This window comes from Corvus cornix, chromosome 13, assembly GCF_000738735.6.
Source record: "Corvus cornix cornix isolate S_Up_H32 chromosome 13, ASM73873v5, whole genome shotgun sequence".
NCBI classification, from domain to species: domain Eukaryota; kingdom Metazoa; phylum Chordata; class Aves; order Passeriformes; family Corvidae; genus Corvus; species Corvus cornix.
The window spans coordinates 3,008,183-3,023,025 of NC_046343.1; the positions used below are offsets into that span (position 1 = coordinate 3,008,183).

The 14,843-nt window shown below is 45.1% G+C and overlaps 1 protein-coding gene across 1 annotated transcript; it reads left to right on the top strand.

The window, feature by feature from the left end:
* The first annotated feature begins 4,537 nt into the window (after window positions 1-4,537).
* Window positions 4,538-14,716, top strand: C13H5orf47 (chromosome 13 C5orf47 homolog). Its single transcript, XM_039559332.1, has 5 exons — window positions 4,538-5,130; window positions 5,749-5,837; window positions 7,287-7,389; window positions 9,518-9,564; window positions 9,948-14,716. Exons 1-5 carry the CDS (start codon window positions 4,860-4,862, stop codon window positions 9,972-9,974), a joined length of 537 nt encoding a protein of 178 aa, XP_039415266.1. The 5' UTR covers window positions 4,538-4,859; the 3' UTR covers window positions 9,975-14,716.
* The last annotated feature ends 127 nt before the right edge of the window (window positions 14,717-14,843 follow it).

Below are 14,843 nucleotides of genomic sequence, written 5' to 3' on the forward strand. Positions count from 1 at the left end.
TTGGGTTGGAAAGACCTCCAAGATCATTAAGTCCAGCCTGTGCCCGATCCCCACCTTGTTACCAGAGCAGAGCACTGAGTGCCATGTCCAGGCCTTCCCTGGGCACCTCCAGGGATGGGCACTCCTGCAGCCAGATGTGTTGGTGGTCACACTTTGGCCTGGGATCCTGTTAGAGGAGAGGTAAGAAGTCGTGAGCTTTCTGTGCCTGGACTTGGGTTATCTGCATTAATGCTGAATCTGGGGATGATTTAGTGAGTTTTGCTTTTTGTGTCCTGCATGAGCCAGGATTCTTTCAGCATCTGGAGGGTTGTGGCAGGTAGGGCTGAATTTCCTCCGCTGTGTGTTCACTCAGGATCTAACTGTGTATATTCCCCAGAACAGCAGACTTTTAATCTTTAATATTATAGTCTCTGCAGCCTAAAACTTGGTAAAGTTTTCCTGTCGCTGATTTGGAAACAAATAACCAATAACTTGCACATTTATTTCATTTTTCATTTGGAAAAATGAAATCAGAGCAAGTGAAGTCCTGAGCTGCCTTCTGCTTTATCCACTTGACTACCAGCCTTTCCTGGAAATCAGGCTGGGTAATTCTGGTGCAATTGCAGGGCTCATTTTGTCTTCTTGAGTTTTCCCCATAGTTTTATTTCCAACTGGCAATCTGTTGAAATGATGTAACACAAAGTTCTGCTAAGCCAGGGGGTTTGATCTCCTTGACGGTTTTGTTGTAAAGCCTGCGGATCTTCTCGGTGATATGGAAATCTCTCCAGGGGAGGCTCAGGCTTTTATGTAACACAGTTCATAGTCTGCTAAATATTTTTATGCACAGCATGAAGAGATGGGAGAACTGGCTTCTCCTCATGAGTGGTGTGGAGGAAGCGATTCCCATGTGTGTGGTTTGTAAAGGAGTGGGAGCTGTGCAGGTTCACTGCTGTGAAATGCGGGTGCTGTTCCATTTTCTCTCTCTTCTGCCCCATTACTGCTCACACAATTAACTGAGAGGCAGGCTAAATTATGAAATTTTACAAGTAAGAAGAAGCTGAAGGCAAATTCATTGCTTTGACTTAGCAGAAGTCGTGACTTTTGTTTTTATAATGATTCCTGGTTACACTAATAAATGGTCCCCAGTGTCTTTTGTACAGTAACCACATTCTAATGAAATCCCTCATTCCAGTGACTCTTATTAAATATTCTGTGAAAATGAAGGTGATAGAATAATTGTTTGTGCTGCTGCTGAGGGTATAATTAACAAGGTTTGAGTGTAGCTGTTGTCAGAATGAGCACACTTTTCCCTGTTCAGTGTCAGAGTCCTATTTCAGATTATTCACTCTTTGCAGTTGATCAAGATAATGTTACAGTTAATGAGCAATGGCCTTGCCTGAGTTATGTTGAATTTTAGGGTAAGTTTAGGTGAGATGTGTGGAAAAAATTCCTCCCTGTGAGGGTGGGCAGGCCCTGGCACAGGGTGCCCAGAGAAGCTGTGGCTGCCCCTGGATCCCTGGAAGTGTCCAAGGCCAGGCTGGACGGGGCTTGGAGCAACCTGGGATAGTGGAAGGTGTCCCTGCCTGTGGCAGGGCCAGAATGAGATGATTTTTAATGTCCCACCCAACCCATTCTGTGATTCCATGAACTCTGTGGAATCATATGGGTACTTTCCACTGCAAAGAATGCTCAGAGAAACTCAAATCTCCACCAGCAGCAGAAGGGAGAGTTTTTTCAGGGATCACTGACCATGCGTGCAGCAATGTCCCAATGGCTCCTTCCTTCCCTCTCCTTGGCATCAGCTGTAGGCACCAAAAATTGCCTCATTTTAAAAGGACTGTCAGGGCTCACAGATGATGGCACATCCTTGGCCAAAGCAAAACTGGAACAATGGAATTCAGGAACCGACGCAAGTTGTGAGCCGGAGGAGCTGCCGGTGGAACACAAAGCAAACGCACAGTGAGGTGCAGGCTGAATGCTGGAATCTGGGCTATTTTTAACCAGACAGTTGCAGCTGTGGTGAAAAGCTGAGATGTTTGCTCAGAGTGATTAATACAGAGATAGTGGCCAGCTGGTAGTCAGCTCACACATGTGGAAAGGTGGGTGAAGAGCAGTATGCAGCTAAAATAGCTGAACTTGACAGATCTGCAGAGAGATTCTAGGTGGCATTGATTTTTCTGAGTAGCAACAGATCCTAAAAAGGATCTGAACTGAATTTGCATTTGAGATCAAAGTGTTGGCAATGTGTTGTTGGGAAAAGTGGACAAAATGTGCCCCATGAGAGGTCTGTGTGTTTGCATTAGCAGGGTAGAAGCATTTCCATGAGTACAGGTGCTGAGAAACCACTGCCTTGGCAGCCGTGGTGCCCTGAGGAGGCCGCAGGAAGGAAGCAGCTGCCAGCTGGCACAGGCAGCTCCTGCCCTGGCAGATACAGCAGCGAGTGTTCCTGCACAATGCAGAGACAGTCATGGAATGAACACGGGGCTCTTTAGGTTTGTGTGTGAGCATTCACTGGGGGGTTGTGGTGTGGGCTGCATTGCAGCTAAAAGAGGGATTTCTTTACCAGGGCTTTGTGATGGATGGAATGGGGGAAGTTTGTAGGCCAGGACCAGTTTTTAATGAAGTTTTTGGGTTTAATATCCCAAAATGGACTCACTGGCTGCTGCCTCTCTGGGCCGGTTGGTTAGTACAGGTTTTGACAAAGGAGGGAGTTTGGGTTTGTGAAGGAGTGGAGTTGAGAATTGTGGAATTAGAGAAAATCCTGAGCGGAAGGGACCCACAAGGGTCTTCCAGTCCAACTCCTCACCCTGCACAGCCCCAAAATCCCACCCTGTGCATCCCTGAGAGCATTGTCCAAATGCTCCTGGAGCTCTGGCAGATTTGGGGCATCCCTGGGGAGCCTGGGCAGTGCCCCAGCACCCTCTGGGGGAAGAACCTTTCCCTGATATAGGAGGTCAGAGTTGATAATTGAGGTCACAGTTGATCTCAAGGCTCCTAACTCAGTGGTTGTGCTAAATCTACAACCTCCTTTTTAGTCCGTACCCCTTGGAGCCTGCAGGCGATGCCCTTTTATAAGTGGGAAACAACAAATTACTCTGGCGAGCTGTCAGGCTGTGCCTCTGCGAGTTGTTTTTCCTCGTTTGCAGCTACATACGCGGCATGCCTTTTCCCGACAGTGTGTACAATAGCTGGGAATCCAGGGATGCTTGGCAGGCCGGCATCGCTCCCGGCCCGGAGCGGCGGCACCGGGGCAGCGCCGGTTCCGCGGGAGCGGCCGCCACCTGGCGGGGCCCGCCCGCACTGCAGCGGCCGCGACCCGGGAGCGGGAACGGCTGAGGGGGGAAAGAGCTCCAGGATCGCCGAGTCCCACCTGGGCCCCGTCCCCACCTTGTCCCCAGCCCAGAGCACTGAGTGCCGCCTCCAGCCCTTCCTTGGGCACCTCCAGGGATGGGCACTCCAAACCTCCCTGGGCAGCCCCTGCCAAGGCCTGAGCTCCCTTTCCATGGGGAAATTCCTGCTGATGTCCAGCCTGAGCCTCCCCTGACCCAGCCTGAGTCCATTTCCTCTTGTCCTGGACGCCCACCCGGCTGCTCCCTCCTGTCAGGGAGTTGTGCAGAGCCACAAGGTCCCCCCTGAGCCTCCTTTGCTCCAGGCTGAGCCCCCTGAGCTCCCTCAGCCGCTGCATCTCCTTCCCCAGCTCCATTCCCTTCTCCTGGACACACACAGGGACCCTCAGCCTCTTCAAAGCCTGGGGAATGACCACGGTTTGCTTCGTGATCTCTTTGGATCCATTCCTAAGGGCAGCACCATTCATGCTGCCAGTGCTGCTGAAACAATTAGGAGAAAAAAAAATGGTATTTTCAGAGAATTTATTCTTTCTAGTTTGCAATCCTTTGAAAAGTGTGCTGAACTCTGGGAAATAATCCAGAGCAGTATTCTAGTGACAAAGAAAACATCAGTGGGACTTGATGTCAATTATTCCCTGTGAGTGTGGGGAAGCCCTGTCACAGGGTGCCCAGAGAAGCTGTGGCTGCCCCTGGATCCCTGGCAGTGTCCAAGGCCAGGCTGGACGGGGCTTGGAGCAACCTGGGATAGTGGAAGGTGTCCCTGCCCCTGGCACAGGGTGGGACTGGATGGTGTTTAAGGTCTCTTCCAACCCAAACCATTCTATAATTCCATGACTTGAGCTCTTCAGTGAGAACTCCAGTTGTCAGTGTCCATATCCAACAAACCCATGGCTGCAGTGGGACATGTCGAGCACCTGCATGGGCTGGACTGACCACACTGGGCATCCTGTCGGGGTCACACTGCTGCTGCTGCCTGAAGGACAGAAAGGTATTTGATGTTTCATTACTGTTCAGCAAGTGGCTGGAGCAGGTGCACTGTTTGGAGAGGAATTCCTTGTATCAGTGCAGGCACTGCAGCAGCACCTGCACCAAAGAGGTGTTGCCGGTTCCTCTGTAGAGACAAACAAGACATCAAACAACCTTCAGCCCGGTGTCCGCTTATCAGTGTTACAAATAGATCAATAATTTCCATGAAACATGGCTTCGGGCAGCAGCACTGTGTGCTAAACCTTAGCGCTGGCCCAGAGGCAGGGGGACATCAGTCCCTCAGCCCCGGCCCCCCTCACCGACCTCCGGCTCCCCTGGCTGCCGCCTCAGCCCCGGCTGCCCTCACAACCCTGGGCTCTCCTCACTAAGCCTCACCCCCGGTTCCCCTCACCGTCCCTCAGCCCCGGCTCTCCTCGCTGACCCCTCAGCTCCGGCTCCTCTCAACCCGCGGTTCCCCTCACCCCCGTTCCCCTCACCGACCCTCGGCTGCCCTCACTAAGTCTCTCTCCCTGGCTCCCCTCACAGCCCGCAGCCCCGGTTCCCCTTATGCCCGCGGCCCCGCCGCAGCTGGAGCGCGGCCGCCGCGCCCTCCCGCCCGTGCCGCTCGTGTACGTGAACACCTTCGGCTCGCACCGCTGCGGCTCCGTGATCCGCCTGGGCCGGGGCTGCCGGCAGAGCCCCGGGCAGAGCCCCCCGGGTCGGGCTGGGGCCCCGAGGGCCGTTCCGGAGCCGCGGGCCGGGCCCAGCCGTGAGCCGGGCGGCGGCGGGAGGCGGGCGGGGAGCGGCGGCGAGGGGAGACCCGGCAGCCGCACCCCCGGTACGTGAGACCCCGGGAGAACCCCCTTGTGTCGGGCCCTCTAGGGGCTGGAGGTGGCTCAAGTATTGTCTTAATTGTATGTACCAGGAATAGCAGGGCCAGCAGGAACCGGGGGCGGGGAGGGGGGTGATTCTTCCCCTGTTCTGGGCACTGGTGAGGTCACGCCTCGAGTGCTGTGTCCAGTTCTGGGAAAAAGAGGAAATTAAAAGCTCCCAGAAGCCTGTTATCTTAATGTGGGGGTGCTGTGCAATTTTGAAATCTGTTTTGTGGCATTTGAGAGACATCCACTTGCCCCAGGGTTATAATGGAGTAAAGAAGGGGACAATCTGCAGGATGTAAGGATTGACATCCTATAATCTGCTGGGACCAGAAATAAAGATCCCTCTGGAATCATAGAATGGTTTGGGTTGGGAGGGACCTTAGAGATCATCCAGTTCCACTTCCTTCCTAGGGACATCTTCCACTAGACCTGGCTGCTCAGAACTCCATCCAACCTGTCTTGGACACTTCCAGGGACAGGGCCCCCACAGCTTCTCTGGGCAACCTGCGCCAGTGATCTACAGCTTCCTTAGGAATGTATTGTAAATACTCAAAAAAAGCTTTTTAAACTCTTTCTAGGTGGCCCACAAGAGGCTAAGACTGACACCTTTGACTTTCCCATCCCTTCAAGAAACGTTGATAAAGTCATTAAACGAAAGAAGAAAAAGGTATGAAGTGTGGGAGCTCAATTAGCTGCCTTGGCATTTGAGAAGGCTGCTTGTTCTCTGTGTGTGAGAGCATGAAGCAGATTAAAAGATGGAATTGGTAGCCTGTTACTGAAAACCTTACTTACAGAAAAGAAAAAAAGGTATTATCTTCCCTCTCTGGAGGCTTTAAAATTCTGGCTCTTATTCAATAAAGCACTTAAGTGTGTGCTTACCTTGAAAAATGAGAGTATGCTGTTGACTTAAAGCCTGTACTGAAATGCTTTGCTGGATTGGGGCCAGGGTGCAGCACACCTTGCTGGGTGAAACCCAGCAGGAGAAAGCTCTGCAGCTCCTCTTCCTCTCATGTTTTAAACAAAGAAATCCCATGGGTTGCAAATAAGCGAAGGCAGGAATCTGAGCTATTAACACCATCCTTGTAGCAATGCAGAATTACTTTCTGCTTCACAAACATGTTTCTGTTCCTGTTCAGTAGTTCGACAAAGGCTTGAAATTTTAAGAGGGACATTTATTAAGCAGTTACTCATTATGAGATTCTGTAATGTGTGAAGTACAAGTAATCAGCTAGACTAGAACAGAGTTATGTCATAGATATTTGATTTAAAAACAGCAAAATGCTACCAACTGCAGAGGAACAGCTAATAACATCCCGGAATACGGCTCTCCTGGTGCATTGAATAGTCTTCAAAAACAATGAGGAATATATATTATGTTTTAGCAATAAATGTCCTCAAGAAAGGAATTGTGTTTAGATTTAAGCAAGTTTCTCAGATAAGGTCCAGCAAAAGTCCAAACATCAGCATGTCAATAGCCATTTCTGTTTGTTAGGCCACCTTTGACTGAATGCTTTTGTCCACAATTCCAATTTAATCTTTTCAATGTACAAGTCTGAAACATGCCCACTACAGACAGAGCTTTATGCCTCTAAAGTAAAGGTTTTCAACATCTATAAAACAGATTAATATGGATTTGATATGGAAAAGGGCAACACTGTTGCTATTCTGGAATCTGAGTTTGGGGCCTGAGTTATGCTGCTGCTGAGGGACCACATGGGTAAGTTTTTGTTCCTGGAAAAATAAGCAATCTTATTTTTTCCCCCCATTTTGGATGACTTTGAAGAGAGCTTAATGGCTCTACACACGTTTTCATAAGCTCTGCTTATCTAGAAGGGCACTTCTCAAGTCCTGGATAAGCACAAGAGTTCCAGGCAAGAAAGGAGGGGAGACCTCATGAGAAAAATCATGGAGGAAGTTTTGTTTCTGACTTTTAAATAGAGGTGATTCTTCCATACATCCCATACATATATATATATATATATCCCTTCTTCTCTTCCCTCCCAGTCCTCAACAAAAAAACCCATCTGGACTTCATAGTCATTGTGGGGAATTTAAAGTTCTGCCCTATGGATGTTTTAATGCAAACTCTTTATATGCTTCACATTTCATCTTTCAGTCCAAAGTTTGGCACAAGGTCTGGAGAGTGATTTCAAAAATGCTTGAGGAAAATGAAAGGTTCAGAAGTCGCCTGTTGAGCTGCAGCCAGTTTAATGAAGCAGGTAGGAAATGAACTGATTTTATTTTACTAGAGAAAACACATTATCAATACAAGTGAAGATCCCAAGGTTTAAGGTCCATTCAGCTGTTTGTTTTGGGTAGTAGGTGTTACAAATCACAAATGGAATTCATTCCATATTTTAGGCACTTCCAGCTTTTTTGGAAAATACCCTTTTGTTTCATGGAGACTCTTGTATGTATTAGTTTTCAGGAAGGACAGTGGAAGTGTTTGCTGCAGCCTGACATTAAAGACATGCACATAAATCATCTGCAAGATTTTCTGAACATGTGAAATACGTAATTAAACTTATTCACAGATGGGTCTGAGGCGGTATTTGTATGAATAATAATTTATTTTTTCACGTAGGAAAATAGTGGTTGATTTCATACAGACAATAAATAAATTAGATGCTCCCCAAAGGTTGCTGTAACACAATTTAACAAAACCATCAAACATGTTCTCACTCTGTGCCCTGAATGCAGCTCTTTCATTACTGGAAAATGACTTGGGAATTAAAACTGGTGCTCTGCATTCAGCCAATTTCAATTAGAGGCATTGTAGCTGCTGCACAATTTAAGATAATACAGTGTATGCTTACAAGTGGAATTGGAATTTCTGGCCTCACAGTTGGATGAATTACTAGGAAAAAGAATATACTAATCCATGAAAAGCTACCAGGCAAGTAAAAAATGCCATGTTCACCCACAGCACTTTTTCTTTGCTTGCTTTGCTGCTGCTGGATGTTTTCCACATGGGGGCATGTTAGGGTGTATCCCAATGTGTAGGACCACTCCTGCTAGTGTCTTATTCTGTAAAATGTTGGATTAGATTTCCACATATGTAACAAGAAAACACTCCCACAAAATTTTTCTTCATGAGAACAAAAGAAGTGCAATTCTGGTTCAGAACAGAAATCTCTACCCCAGTGGATGTTATTGAATAGGAGAAGAAATTCCACAGTGTGCTTCAACAACTTATTCCGCAATTATTGTGCAAATACTCTGCATTGTGTGGAAAAACACTTCTTCCGTTGGCTTCAAACCCAATTCCTGATTAATTCTGGAATTATGACATGACATTAATTATCCATTATGTGCTGTTCATATTCTTTATATCAGTCGAGGTTCCATTGGCCTCTGTGACATTTCTGTGCTAAGAAGTTCCAATCTAATAAATCTCTCCTCCCATGGAAACTGTTCCATGTGCTTTCTCCCACAGCTGAGATCATTGCAGAAGTGTTTGTGCACAGCTATTAATGTATATGTTGGATATATATCTATGTTTAAGACACACATATATCCATGGATGTGTAGGACAGTGAATTTAAAAAAAAAAAAATCTTTCTGGATTTATATTTGCTTGATTTCAAGAGAAAGGAGAACAAGTGTCAAGAAAAAAGGAGGAGAAATCTTTAATAGATTATTAGATTTCAAGTTATTTTAAGAAACCTCCCCCCAAAATTCTGCTTATATATGATTTCCTGGGTGGATTTGCCATCTTACCATAATGGCTGCTTTCCTGTTATGGGCACACAATGTGCTGTTTAACCTTGGATCTATGGACAGGGCCTGTCCCCTTTTCAGCCACTCATTTCTTTTTAGAGAAAGAGCATTTTCTTTATATATAACTTCCAGTGACTTAAAAAACCTCACCAACCAACCAATCCCTCCCCCTCGCCTCTTACTCTAGCCTTAATTGTAATTTTACCCCATTTCTCAGGAGCTTTAATTGAGAATCTCCTATTAAGCCCTATTTCAGTGAAAACCATCAATTCTAATACCTTCTTTCTAATTAGCAGACTTTGCACAACATCAAATCTAGCACAAGTCTCCTATTGATCTGAGTTTTTCATTAATCAAGAAGCAAATGGAATAATTCTAGCACATATTTAGATATGGATCAACAAGTCTGAATAAACTGGGTTCATTTTTATCTTCTTTTTTTCCCTAGATTACTAAAGCCAGAAAATTAATGCTGCATTTTATTGCCTCTATAAATAGTCTTTTTGAGAGAACAAAAGTCTACTTGAATTTTAATGCTACCTATTTACTCCTTGGAATGTTGCAATTAAGATTAGATTCCATGTGACTGCAAATGATGATTTTCCTCCACCTGATGTTCTCCTGCAGGCTCTGACAGGATCCAGAGGTCACAGAATGGGGCATACCTGGACAGGGTATGTAGGCAGTCCATTAAAGGCCAAAGAAAAAGCTAAAATAAGCAAATTAATAATATTAAAAACACGCACTGATCTTGTTTAATGTTATTATAATAAGTGCCAGTTATATTCTAAAGTATTACTGACATTGAGCTCAAATATTTTCAAGATTTCAGTGATGTTTGGGGACCAGAACAGCTCCATCCTCACAGGGAGGGCTCTGCCCTTTGCCAAGGCAAAGGGAGGTGGATTTTGCCTTCTTCTTGATCTAAATCCTTCCACGATGGTCGAGAGTACAATCTGAAGAATCTGAACAGTCTTTATTTGTCCCACTTGATACAGATTTTTATTTTATATTAATGGGAACGTACCAACTCACTTTTATCACTTTTTTTCTCTAGGACGAGTTCATCTTTGGCTGGGTGTAGCAGGAAAAGAAAGGAATATTCAGCCCCAATGGAAATAAAAAAGTAGTGAAAGCTTTTATTTTGATCTAGTTCTTCCTGGAGTCAGTGCAAGATTGCAAAGTGACTTCAGGGAACACAGGTTCTCTGTTGTTTGCTTGGTGTTTGTGCTTCTGCTGTTTAAGAGGTTTGTTTTTACAGTGGCTTAAACAGCTCTGTTGCAAGATATTTATCTCAAGCCATTAAGGCTGGTGTTTTACTGAGCTATTAGTTTCAGAAAGCTTTTTAATAAGCATAATATTGTGACAGTTTGCTTGCAAAAGAAGAGATACACATTTAGTGTTGTCTCTGTATTTATATCTTTTATTTTTGTAGCTTGTCAGGATAATAAACACAAATTCAGAAAGGCAGAGCTCCTCAACAAGAAATAAACCCTCACTTTCCTTTCTTCCTGATTTGAATAAATTTGACTTTATGATATTAAAGTATTACACAATAACCCCCTCTGTTCTTTCATCCATTTCTACATGAATCTCAGCAAGTATTTTGAATATGAAACCAGGTGAATGTTTTCTCTCTCCCCGTTCATCCTGAGGCTCATAATGGTACCATCACAATCACGAGGCGTTGTTTATCTACCTGACTTCAATAACACAATATAATTTTCTTCTGTTATGCAGCTTAATACTTGAACTCTTGATTGACTGTTAAAGCCTTTTAAGCCAGCAAATTGTGTAAATGGAACATGAAAACTGCATAAAAATAGTTATGTTCATCTTGGAGTAAAACATTCACCTGTCACAGTGAGGCGTCCTTGCTTTCAATAAAAAGATTGTTTTCTCCTGGCATAATGCCTTGGTGTTTGCAGATATAATGACTGCAGTGTCAGAGTGTTGAGCTTTAATAACATGCTGGTGATTGTGTCATTAAGCAGCAAAGCATTTGGAAAGGTTTCATCTCTGTTTTCTTCATAGTAGAACTGCAAGTGGGGAACTGGAAAGTGCCTTTTCAGGGACAGCTGCGGCGTCAAGGTTCTCTTCTGGTTTGTGGTTGAGTAATATTCGGATTTTACTTAAAATAGTTGACATTTCAGCTTGGAAAAGGAAATGAGAAGGCAAAGTATTCAATCAAGACATGATCATTTTTCTGGCAGAGCAAAAATGTCATAGTTCTTTGGTATTTTCCGAACACGTTTAGAGTCACACGTGGGATTTTGGGGGGTTTGGGGGTTTTTTGACTAAACGAGACTATCTCCCTGTCCCCACAGTTCTATCAATGAAATGTTTGCATGGGGAGTTATTTAGTTTATAATCCTGGTTTGTAAATTGTAGAGTTGTTACTCTAATGTTTCTTTTCTTGTAAACTGCAGCTGCAGTTGGTACTTTACTGGCACAGACTTCAGGGGCCCTGGAAACACTTTTCTTCCAGATGCATAATTGCTGCTTTAACAGGATAGATGAGGTGCATTAACCTAAAGCTCTGAATGAATTTTAGCCAAGACATTAAGATTCTTTGGATAAATACAGACCTCTGTCTGTATGACTGTTTTAAAAGAAATTATAAAAGATAAGTGTGGCACTAAATCATCCCTATGTGCATCCTTCAGTCTAAAGGGTCTGTGTGGTGATGATGAGATAATTAATTGGTTGGAATCTACTGACCAAGAACTTTCATTTGGCAGTACTTTGAAAAGGCTCTTACATTTCAAATCACTTTGGGTCAGAACAGCTGTTGCAGTGGGGAAAAATGCGAATTCACATTCAATTTTTGACTTTTTGGGTGATAAATTTCAGCTTTCTGCTGTAGTGACCAGATTTCAAAGGTACAGTTGGGAACAAGGGTTATCAGAGCAGTTAAACTGCTGAAAAAAGGGCCTGGAGAAGAACCCAGCTCAAGCTCTGCAAACCAGACCACCATCCTCATCCACCCAGACCTCCGTGCATTCTTTTTTTAATTCATGTGATCATTTAAGTACCAACTGCAAAAGAAAAGTAGTTGTAGTGCTGCATTGAAATATCTTGCATGTTCCAAGTAAGTAACGTGCTCAACAAGGAGAAAAAGGGTTGGATAAACATGAAAATATTTATTGAAACCCTCCTTGTTAAAAGGAGTGAGAAGTAAATAAGGGACCCTCAGGGCGCTGGATCACAGAGGAGAGACTCAGAAAAGAACTGATTCTGCTCTGAAGTCCTCAATCATCACTGCAGAACCAAGAGCAAGTGTCACACTGTCCTGCTGTGGCTCCTGGGCAGCACTGCTGTTCCTTCACATTCTTCAAAATGCAGATCAGTTACCTGAAGTTTTTAATAACAAATCTCCCTTGGAGTGTGAACTGAAGCAGATGTGCAAATACAGAGGTCACACTTTGTCTTTGCTTTGCCTTGTTCTCAGCGCATAATTTACCTTTCTACACAGAACACAAACTCCAGCTTATTCTAGAAGTTTGACATTTCTTTGTCTCAACTCTGTGAACAGCTGCCAAGAGATCTGAGGAGGTTCCTTGTGGTACAGAGGTGGGAGGGAGCAGCCAGGGCATGCAGAGTAGCCAAAGGCATTGCTGCTGAACTTCTGTTATCTGTTAATAATGGTGTCAGACACTTGTCTCATGATCCAAAAGCTGGTCTGGATAAGCTCTTTTCCCTGTGTGTCATAAATGCAAATGACTTTGGCTGAAGGTAAGCAGTGGAGAGTAAAAGCCTTTGGGGTTTGTATCACTATTCCATGCTAGCTGGAGATTGATGGGTCAAAGTTTAGCTGGAAATAGAACATCCTGGCATGTTTTGGTTGAAGTTATCCCATTCGGGGAGTTCTTGCCTGGTTCCTGGAGCAGCTCGACCCAGGCAACTCTGCCTTGGAGTTCTCTGTACAGGGCTTGGGAGCTCAAAACTCCAGCTGGTGGCCTTGGGCTACGACTTCCAGTGGCTGTAAAGCTGGAAGGAGGGAAGTGCTGGGAGCCTGAACTCCACAGTGATTTCCATGTCTGGAAGCACTGAGAGGCTTGGCTGAAGCTGGACTGCCGGAGCTCCTGCACTCCCTGCTGTGGAGCTGTGGCTCTGGGCAGCCTTCCCCAGGTGTCCTCAGCATCCAGGCTGCACAGGAGCCAGGGAGCTTCAGGAGCTCCCACAGCTACTGTGTGGAGCTGCTGTGTGCAGATGCTGCTGCTGCTGCTGCCAGAGACGATGTCACCGATCAGCTGCAGCCTTGAGAACTTGGGAGTTGTGTTTTGGAAGTGTTTTGATGTTTCTGAAGTGACCTTTCTGGGAATTTCCAGTTTGTGGGCATTTTCAAAAGGGTTTGTTTCCTGCTTGATTTGGCCCAAAGCCACCAATTCAGATAAGACCTCATTTCCTGCAGGCTGGAGGCTTGGCTTGCCCAGCAGCTCTTCTGCTCATGCCTCATCTGCTCTGGAGCTGGGATGAATTAGATTCCTGTGTCCCACCAACTGAGGCTCTGCAGTCCCATGGCCTCTGAGGTTATCGTAACTTGGCCATTACAACATAATCAATCACCAAGGTTAATAATATTTCACTGCTGATTCCTTCCATGAAAAGATTTCAGCTCTGAAGCAAAACTTGAGAGCAGGCGGTGGAGTTTCCAACATGGTTTGATTTTGGGAATGTAGAAGGTGACCTTTATCTTCACTGAACATTTACATCCAGTAAATGTCTTTGTCTTTAGGGCCCTCCCTGGTAGTCAATGTGCATGTTTTAACTTCAAAGCTTCTAATACAATTTTGCATGGACTCTGACTAAGGAATAGCCTTCAGCAGGCAGTTGAATTGTAGTTTTCTTTTTCTTTGGGAGAGGGAAGTGACTGAAAGCAAATTTTGGGCATATATGACATTTTGCCTGTGCAGTAGGCCCTTAAATATAAAGCAGAACAGAACTTTGATTTATAGCTCTTGTAAATAATTCTCAGTGACATACATGGGCAGGTTTGTGTATTATGTTTATTTTCATTGCATAAGCACTTGTATAACTGTGATGGTTGGAATTTGCATAAAAACCAAACCAGCCATGGATGGGTTTCACATCATGGGCTTTCCAGCAAACTGAAGCAGCAGGAGAATCCATGGCTTAAGTGCAGTTTTACTTTAGGAGGAAAAGAGCAAGTTTTATTGAAGTATATTACAGCCAGAGTGGATTTTTAATAAATATTCACAGGAAGTTTCTCACTCGTTAGTGACAGCATCAGGACCCTCTCGTCTGAGGCAGAAAAATTCACATTTGAAAGCTTCAGCCTAAGGAAAATTAATGTGTGTAGCTGCAGTTTCATTTTGTTGGGAGAAAAGTTTGGAGGCCCCCGAGATAAAAAAGAATATGGCTTGATCCAGGGAGGGTGAATACCTCCTGGAAAATGCTGAGTGCTTTGACCTCCCAGTGACTGTGGCACCTCTTTTATCGTGTCTCTTGTGCTGAATATGTGAAGCAGATTAAGAGAGGATCTCTTCTTCTTTCTCTAAATTTGGACCCCACGTTTGTGTCTCACCCGAGGGGCTCAGCTGAGCTGTGGATGTTGCTGGGCTGGGCTGTGAAGAAATCTGATTTGTGTCATCTCCCAGAGGTCATGACAAGATCCCTCCGTGCTGGGAATGTGTGAGATTTATTGCAGCCCTGGCAGTCCTGTTTGAGGGGGAACAGAGGCAGATTGAAAGAGCTGTGCTGGAAGGCTCAGGGTGGCACTGACAAATGTTCCCTCTCTTCCAGAATCTTTGTAATCTCCTGTATTTTGAAATGAATAATAAACTAACGTGGCTTTTAGCTTTTTTCCCTGTTCTGCTGTATGATTGTTTTCTGGTTCCTAATGTGTGTGACAAGAAAACAGTGGTGCTGATGGAACTCTGTGGAATGGATGAGATCCTCACAGCAGTGACTATGAGTAGTTAGACCCAGC

Bases quoted from the DNA above. Each gene is read 5' to 3' on its own strand.
- C13H5orf47 (XM_039559332.1), top strand. From the start codon at position 4,860: ATGCCCGCGGCCCCGCCGCAGCTGGAGCGCGGCCGCCGCGCCCTCCCG. The intron at 5,838-7,286 runs GTATGAAGTGTG...TTCATCTTTCAG, and splicing joins TTAAACGAAAGAAGAAAAAG to TCCAAAGTTTGGCACAAGGT. The intron at 9,565-9,947 runs GTATGTAGGCAG...TTTTTTCTCTAG, and splicing joins ATGGGGCATACCTGGACAGG to GACGAGTTCATCTTTGGCTG.